The 8755-nt window shown below is 43.1% G+C and overlaps 1 protein-coding gene across 1 annotated transcript in view; it reads left to right on the top strand.

Moving 5' to 3' along the window:
* The window catches only part of Sec16b (SEC16 homolog B, endoplasmic reticulum export factor), a 44366-nt gene that overhangs the window by 19291 nt on the left and 16320 nt on the right, over positions 1 to 8755 (top strand). Inside the window, exons 13-15 of the mRNA XM_005363929.3 lie at positions 4780 to 4897; positions 6480 to 6591; positions 8142 to 8247. Of these exons, the coding sequence (XP_005363986.1) occupies positions 4780 to 4897; positions 6480 to 6591; positions 8142 to 8247 (336 nt within the window). The remainder of the gene's footprint in view (positions 1 to 4779; positions 4898 to 6479; positions 6592 to 8141; positions 8248 to 8755) is intronic.

Raw genomic sequence — 8755 nt, forward strand, 5'->3', positions numbered from 1 at the left:
TTGAGACTGTCCCCACTACAGCAGATCCATCTGCTTGAGACTGTCCCCACTACAGCAGATCCATCTTTTTGAGCCAATGTGTTCTTTTCTGATCCAATAACTTTACCAGCATGTATCTTGGCATTGACTGTCTGGGTCTGTTTTTTTTTTTTCTCCCTGGCAATACCTTGTATCTGTTGTTTAATATAAACATTCATGCCTTAAAATTCAGGAACATCTTCTTGGATTATATCTTTCAATATTTATTTTGGTTTCATTTCCAGGAATTCCATGTCTATTTCACATGTATAAACTGTATGTATATATGTGAGTTATAGAGATATTCTTTTTTTTGATTTACAATTCACCTTTATTTTTTACATCATTTCTATATACATTTTATATATTTATATATAGAGATATTCTTATCTCCTTTCTGAGACCCATGCTGACTTTGAACTCAGTGTGTGAATTAGGATAATCTTGAACTCCTGATCTTCCTGTCACTGTCTCCCCAGTGTTAGGCTTCCAAACATGTGCCACCGTACTTGACTTTTACATTTTTTTCTCTCCCTCCTCCATCCTTCCTTTGCCTACCCTGTCTTTCCTTCTTCTCTTTTCTTGCCTCTGTCCTTCACTGTTCCCCAGTGTCTCTTGCTCTTTTGTTCTAAAATTTTTGTCTTTGTTTCTTTAACATTTCCCCCATTCCTTGCCTGAGCACTTCCTGTTAGGTACCATCTCTTTCCTGGGCTCCTTTATGGTTGCTTTACATTCTCGCTGCATAGAAGTATTAGTTCATCCACTCTGTTCCTGCTCAATGTTCTCGCTGCATAGAAGTATTAGTTCATCCCCTCTGTTCCTGCTCAATGTTCTCGCTGCATAGAAGTATTAGTTCATCCCCTCTGTTCCTGCTCAATGCTTTGCCATTCCATCTCCATCACTTTTGGCAGCCATATCTTATATTTGAAGCTTGAGTTTTGGTTAGCAACTGGTTTTCATGAAAATGAATTTAACCTTTTCCTCTCTTTCTCTCTCTCTCTCTCTCTCTCTCTCTCTCTCTCTCTCTCTCTCTCTGTCTGTCTCTTTCTTTCTTTCTTTCTTTCTTTCTTTCTTTCTTTCTTTCTTTCTTTCTTTCTTTCTTTTTTGACATTCTTCTTGCTGTGGATAATTCTAAGAAAAGCACAGCAAAGAGAAATGATGCCTCCTGTCCCCCACCATTAAACCAATGGGCTATTTTGAATATAGGGTAAGCTCCACAATTCAGCTAAATGGAAGCTTCAGCACTGCAATGAAATTGCACCGTGTCAGGAAGCACCTAATGGAGAAAGTGATATAATTAGCCTGTGGTCTATTGGGCTTCAGCAAGGAGGGAGAGTTAGCTAATTTTCCCTGCTCTTAGAAAAGGGAGCTAAGGCTCCACAATGATGTGCCATTGCTGTATTCCATCTTAGAGTGTGAGAACTTCCTAGCCCCTTACATCGAATACAAAGCTACCTTTCTGCTATATGGGTGGCATCATGGGAGAGGCATGTCTACTGGATGTACTGATGTAGGTTTCATTGCAGGCATAAGCTTGACTTTTCTCACTACTTCTAGGCAAACTTGGCTGCTATTTAATATCACTGTTTTTCACTTTGTGGAGATTTTGATGGCCAAACAGTTACTGTGACTTTAAAGGAACAAGAATGTCTGAGCCTGGCAGCCACCATGCTTGCATGTCTATCCCATTAAGGAAATTAGTCAATGAATTCTCCCCCACCCTAATCAGCTTTATACGACTCCCCACTCCTTGCTCTAAACCAGGGAGGAGGATGGCTTCCAAGATTATTTTCTTTTTGTAGAAAGTGTTTCTTTCTTTTTCTGTTACGTTCTTGCAGATCCAGCAAGAAGAGGCCTGGCTTATACATTTAAGTGAGAGTAACAATGTCCCTGAGCTATGCAATTGTTGTGCCCAGGGTGTGGTTCATGGTCTAAGCCGTTGTTGTAAATTAAAACTAATATTACTATGACTTCTCATGACCACTGTTATGATATACATGATATACATTTATGCTGTGCTGTTGAAATAGGTAGGGAATAAGTGTCACATGGAATAAACATCATTTATTCCCTCTTATGACCATAAACACAAAATAACTACAAATAGTTCTGCACTCTAAGTGTTAGCAATTTACTGTCAATTCTCTTCTCTGTCTATGTAACAGGATTGATTTAGACTGGTTTATACATTACCTCTTTCCTCTACTGCATGTGTGTGTGTGTGTGTGTGTGTGTGTGTGTGTATGTGTTTGTAAGTGTACACATGCACCAAGTATGCAACACTGTGTAATGGGCTTTATATAACTGTCTATTTTATTGTCACCAAGAGTCCTGTTAGGTAGAAATGATGGTCTCCATTCTAGAGACGAGGAAGACAAAGGTTCAGTGAAATTAAAGACTTGCTCAAGCTCACACTGTATGAGTCAGGACTTGGGCTGCATCCAGGGATAGTGTAGAATTTATCACATTATGTTGATTCTTCATTGATTTTTTCTCCCCTGAAGTTCTTCTTCAAGGAGGGTGGCTTAGGGTGATGTTCAATGTATGCAAGTCAATTAGTGTAATAAACTGCACAAATGAGCTTAAAGGCAAAAATCTCAATAGATGCAGAAAAAGCTTTTGGCAAACTCTATCATGCCTTCATGATAAAAGTTCCAGAGAGCAGGACGAGAGAGAACATTTCTCAGCACAATAAAAGATGCATGCGAGAAACCCACAGCCACTGCCATTCTGTATGGAGAGAACCTATCCATATTTGCAGGTGACATGATACTATACACAGGAGATCCCAACAATTCTAGCAGAAAGCTTCTAGAAATTGTAAGTTCAGCATGTGGCAGGATATAGGATCAACTTGCATGAATCAATAGCTTTTCTATACACCATCAACAAGCATTCAGGGAACGAGATCATTGACACATTTCCATTCATGACAGCCTCAAAGAAAATGAAATATCTAGGAATAAATCTGATAAAGGAGGTGAAGAAGTTCTATAACAAAAACTTTAAACCTCTGAAGAAAAAATAAGGACTTTAAAAATGGGAATACATTCCATGTTCATGGATTAATAGAACTAATATTGTGAAAATGACCAATATACCAAAACTTTTACATATTCAATACTCATCAAAATCTCCACCTCATTCTTTGTAAAAATAGAAAGCAGATTCATATGGAACCATAAAAACCCTGGGTGGTCAAAACAATCTAAGCAAAGGGAACAGTGTTGGCAGGATTACCACCCTAGATCTTAAGATATAGTACAGAGCCACAGCAATAAAAAGAAAATGACAGTGGCTCCCAAAACAGACATGTAGATCAGTGGAATGAAATCAAGGACCCAAACATGAGCACCTGTCACCATAGTCAGTATTTGGCACAAATGCCAAAAACATACGCTGGAGGAAAGAAAGCATCTTCAACAAATGGTTTTGGGAAAACTGGCTGTCCATATGCAGAAGAGCAAAGTTAGACCAGTGTCTATTACCTTGTACAAAAACTAACCCCAAAGGGGCTGGAGAGATGGCTCAGTGGTTAAGAGCATTGCCTGCTCTTTCAAAGGTTCTGAGTTCAATTCCCAGCAACCACGTGGTGGCTCACAACCATCTGTAATGAGGTCTGGTGCCCTCTTCTAGCCTGCAGGCATACACACAGACAGAATATTGTATACATAATAAATAAATAAATAAATAAATAAATTATTAAAAAAAAAACTAACCCCAAATGGAACAAAGACATAGCAGTTCCACAGGTCCCTGATGGAGTCTGTGGCCACTCCATTGTCACCAGGGAATGGGTGGAGAGGAATTGAATGGATATCGGAAGCTTGCTTGATTTCCTCATTCCTTCAGCAGCAATAGGAAGTACATTTCACAACAACCCTGTGAAAGTTGCCACGTGTGGAAGGGCCTTGGAAGACCAGGCAGTACTAGCCACTTATAAGACAGTGAACAACTTGAAGTCCAAGACTTCTGTGTCAGCTCAGCATGGCCTTCTCCACTCATGAGACATTTTTCCTTTAATCACTGAAACACTAGATTTTTTTTGGGGGGGGGTGCAGGAAAGAGTTTGTTTCTAGATATTTGAAGTGAAGACAGGGAAAAACATGAAAATTAGTAAGTTAATATGTCATTCTATTTATTATCCAATAGCCTTATAACTGATATATATGTATATATGTGTGTGTGTACATATACATATATGTGTATGTGTGTTTGTCTGTGTCTGTCTTTATGTGTGTATGAGATTATGTGTCTGCATGTATGAGTGTCTGTGTGTTTTTGTATATGTATCTCTGTGTGTATGGGTATGTATGTGTGAATGTTTATGAGTGTGTGTCTCTGTGTGAGTGCATGCCTGTGTGTGTTTGCATATATGTGTGTGTGCTTCTGTGTCTGTGAGTCTGTGTTTGTATGCTTATGTGTCTCTCTATGTGTATGTATATGTGTGAGCATATGTATATGTGATTTTCCATTTTTTAATTTTTATTTGAAGACAGGTTCTCATACTGTGGCCCAGGCAGATCTCAAAGTCATGATGGCCTCTCAATCTCCTGAGTGCTAGGTTTACCGATGTGTGCCACCAACTTCATCTGTGCCACGCCCCAGCCACGTAATACAGAGTGAACCTTTATTTAATAGTAATAGCATCACAGACAGTGTAACGTACATTCTCTGAACTCCAAACCAAGACATAGACCGCAGTCTTCTTTCCCACATCCCTGGCTATGCTAAGTGACTCTGCAAATCATTGTTTTTCAGTGCTGTGGAGACAGGCAGTGGGGAGACTGGAGGCCCCACTTGGCTGTGATCCTGTCAAATCAGGCTGGGGACACCGAGTTGTACCAGCGAGCCATTGTCAGCATGGGGGATACCCTGGGTGAGCAGAAACCAGCATTTCTTCTTTCTAGGCATCTCCAGGCCAGCTTCCAGTGCCAGACATCAGAGTCTCAGACTCCAGAGAGCCGGAGTCTACGGCTCAGGCCTTCTCAGGTTCTGGAGGCTCTGTCTCTCTGGTTAAGAAACTCCAGGGAAGACATAGCTATTGTGTAATTTTGTTTCCCAGAATTCCCTTTGCCAGCTTTGTTTATTTTTCATTATCTGTTTCCCTGAATCCCCACTGGGAACTTTGTTTTGTCATTGCTGTATAGTTTTTTTTTTTTTTTTTTTTTTTTTTTTTTTTTTTTTTTTTTTTTTTTTTTTTGCCACAGGTGAGACTCCTTTACCTAGAACTAAGACAGGGGCATGCCTCTTCCTATTGTCTCATGACCTTTAGTGGCCCAAGGCCATCAGATGGGAAATGTCTAACTACCTTGGTGATTCTGCCTTTATTTCTGTTATCTGTCTGTGAACGTGGCCTTACAAGTACTTGACAATTGTAGTATATTCCAGATCACTACTTTGAAAATTTGGTCTGGGCAGAACGTTTAGAAATCATGGTGTTCTTTGTGGAATGTTGGGAACAATTGCCTGCTAAATTGGAAGCAGCCATATATAAGGTTGTGACAAGTGATGGCTGTCACCCAGCTACCTGACTAAAAGGGCATCCATGTTTCTTGGGTATCAGACTCTGTGTTTGGTACTTTGCCCGCTGTATCAGTCACCTTCTCACTGCTATGGCAGAACAGCCGGAAAAACCTTAAGCAAAGAAGGATTACCTTGGCTCACAGTCCTAGGGAACACAGTCTATTGCGGTGTTGAGTGTGAGGTGATTAGAGGCGTGATATTCACTGTCAGGAAGCAGAGACAGTGATGGGTCTCAGCTTGCTTTCTCCTTCCCTTTCTCTGTAGTCAGCCCTAGACCCTAGCCTATAGGATAGCTCCTCCCACACTACCAATAGGCCTTCCCTACCCAGTTAAACCTCCCTGGAGACACCCTCAAGGGCACGCCCAGGGGGTGGATCTCCTAAGTTATTCCAGTTCTATTCAAGGTGACTGCGATGATTAAGTGTCCCCACCCACTTAATCCAATTTTAAGGCAGTGGAGAACATTAAAAAAAAAGTCAGGAGCAATTTGGTAATTGATGTGATTTTTATTAGTGCAGGAAAAGCCTTTGGCTGTCCGACCTTAGCAGAGGAAGGAGTCACATCCCATGAGGATGTTTTAAATCCATTTCTGAAGTTCCACCTTTCTTACATATAGGCATCTCCTTTCCCTTCTCAGCCTCAGGAAGGACCCTGACTCTTAGAAAATTCCCAAAGAAAAACCCGTCAGGGGAATGTGAGATGGCACTCAGTGTGGCTGATGAGAACTGAAGAGCAACATCTTCAGTTACAACAGCTGCTGTGGGAGAGAGCGGGACGGACATGTCTGTTACTTATGCCCCAAGAACGCCCCTGGTTTATTCTCGCGAGGTTTCTGCACTCGGACCCCGGAGTTCACTCTATTTCTCTCTGTTCTACTCAGATGCTGGGCCGCACAGGGCGCGGTTTCTGACTGGGTTCTTGTTCTTTTCCTGCAGCTGGGAAGGGGCTTGTGGAGGCGGCTCACTTCTGCTATCTCACGGCTCACGTGCCCTTTGGCCACTACACGGGGAAGACAGACCACCTGGCCTTGCTGGGCAGTAGCCATAGGTATGTGACTTTTACAGGGGAAGGGCATGGCAAAGATGTATTTTCCTGTATTGTTTTAGCCCTTGCTGGCTTCCAGGGCTTCACTATTCATTTTCTTGTGTAAATTTCAGCTTACTGCCCTCTCCTCCTCAGTATCTCCTGCACACTTCTAGGCAAGGTGACCAGAGGGTGCCACATCACACCACTAGAGGGCCTGAACCGGTGACTTTGGTGTGTATTGCACCTTGATGGCCACTGGGTGGCAGCCTAGCTCCACAACCAGGGATAGTATAGAAAAAAATAAAAAGGAAATTTATAAGTAGTCTCTTTTGGGCAGCCCTGGGCCTATTCTGAGAGCCTCTCTTTGGGCATTCAATGCATTAGTATGAGCACAAGCTCTTTGGAGCCTGTCCCATTGGTTACTTGTTGTATGGGAGCCGTACATCAGGATTTTTATGCTGAGAGAACCGTAGAGCCCCGGAGGAGTGATTACATAGATAAGCTTGTCCTGGGTGGCCCTCACCGTTCTGGATCTTTCTACCCACTTCTCTCGATAGTTAGGATTTCTGAGCAGTCATGGTATTATGCTCCTGGAATTCCAGTGGTCAAGAGGTATAGACAAGAGGATTATAGCAAGATCAGTACTAGCCTGGGCTACACGGTGAGTTCTAGGCTAGCCAGCCAGCCAGGGCTACTGACCTGTCTGAACAGAGAACACGAAAACGTTTCTGAGAGTTCCTTTGCATGATTTCCTTTGTTACGGATTTACCTTAAATTGAAAAAAAGGTAAACAAAGGAGGGAAAGCAAGGAACAGAGAGACTGAAAGCCCCGTCTAAGGTGGCATCTGGGCACCACGAAGTTCAGACAGGCTGCAGGAGACAAACTTGTAGCTGGTGTCCCCAGCCCTCTACCACTTCATGGACCCTGCTTTTGAGAGCCTGGGCTCAGACAGCATAGTCAGCTTCTATGACCATAAAGATACCTGGGTTAATATGTCTCCTCTTCGTTGTCTATGAATCCTGGGGAAGTTTCTGGAAATATGTTAGCTTCTGGAAATATTCCCGGTGGCAGCTGGCAAGCTGTGGAGGGAGTCTGAGGGGTATTTATACGTGAGACTCTTGTCTCCCCTCAATCACAGTCACCATTGTTTTCACCCTCACTGGCCGAATCGCCTTCCTGTGCAAGACCTGCCAATTCCTTCTGGCTCAGGTGTCCCCCAAGTCTCTGCCAGACTGTCTGTGGGGCTCCTGAACTCCATGGCTTTCTCTTCTGCACTGGTGTTCTTGGGCTGGTCCACCTTTCCTGGGGTGTGCCAGGCCCTAGGGCTGACGGCTAGCTTTCAGGATGTCAGAGTGGGGGAACTGCAGTGTCCCATCTTCTGCTAAGGAAGCGCAGGACCTCCTTTCCGTGGACAGGTTCTCTTAGAACAGCTGGCACAGCGCTCATCCCAGGAGGATGGAGGGCAAGGAGGAAGTGCATCCACCTTGGGTTCCCAGTCTCTTTCCTCTCTTGGAGCTGCTTGTGAGCAGCACCCCATCTTACCTCTCTTATTGTTATTCCCTGGTTCTAGTCAAGAGTTTTTGAAGTTTGCAACAACCGAGGCTATCCAGAGGACAGAAATCTTCGAGTACTGCCAGATGCTGGGCCGCCCCAAATCCTTCATCCCTTCTTTCCAGGTAACTGAACCCAGAGGGGACCGTCAGCTTAGTTGTGGGCAGCCAGGTTTTCAGCTTTGCTGTGTGGTATCTGGCACCTCCTGCCAACTCATAGCCTTTTCTCATCCCTCTTACTTGTGTGGAGTGCAAGCTGTCCTCGAGCCTGTGCTGTAAACTGGCCTGAAACTGAGGTAGTTTGTTTCTGTGCTTGCGACAGGACTATTCCAGGCACAGCCCCGGCTCCAAGGCTCTCAGCTCACATTTACTTGATGCTACTCTTTGTTTTCTTTCCTTTTTATGGGTAGATACCTTTCTTCTCTGCCTTGAGTATCCTCTTCAGACCTGAGTGTAACTAGTCTTTCTCTTTCCCATCAGTCAGCTCCCAGATAAAGACATGGAAACTTCTTATCAATTAGGAAAGCTTGGTCTATAACTTAGACTTGTTCCCAACTCTTATATCTTAAATTAACCCAAAGTTTTAAATCTATGTTCTACTATGTGGCTTTTTACCTTTCTTTCATTCTGTGCC

Source organism: Microtus ochrogaster (assembly GCF_000317375.1).
Source record: "Microtus ochrogaster isolate Prairie Vole_2 chromosome 6 unlocalized genomic scaffold, MicOch1.0 chr6_random_2, whole genome shotgun sequence".
NCBI classification, from domain to species: domain Eukaryota; kingdom Metazoa; phylum Chordata; class Mammalia; order Rodentia; family Cricetidae; genus Microtus; species Microtus ochrogaster.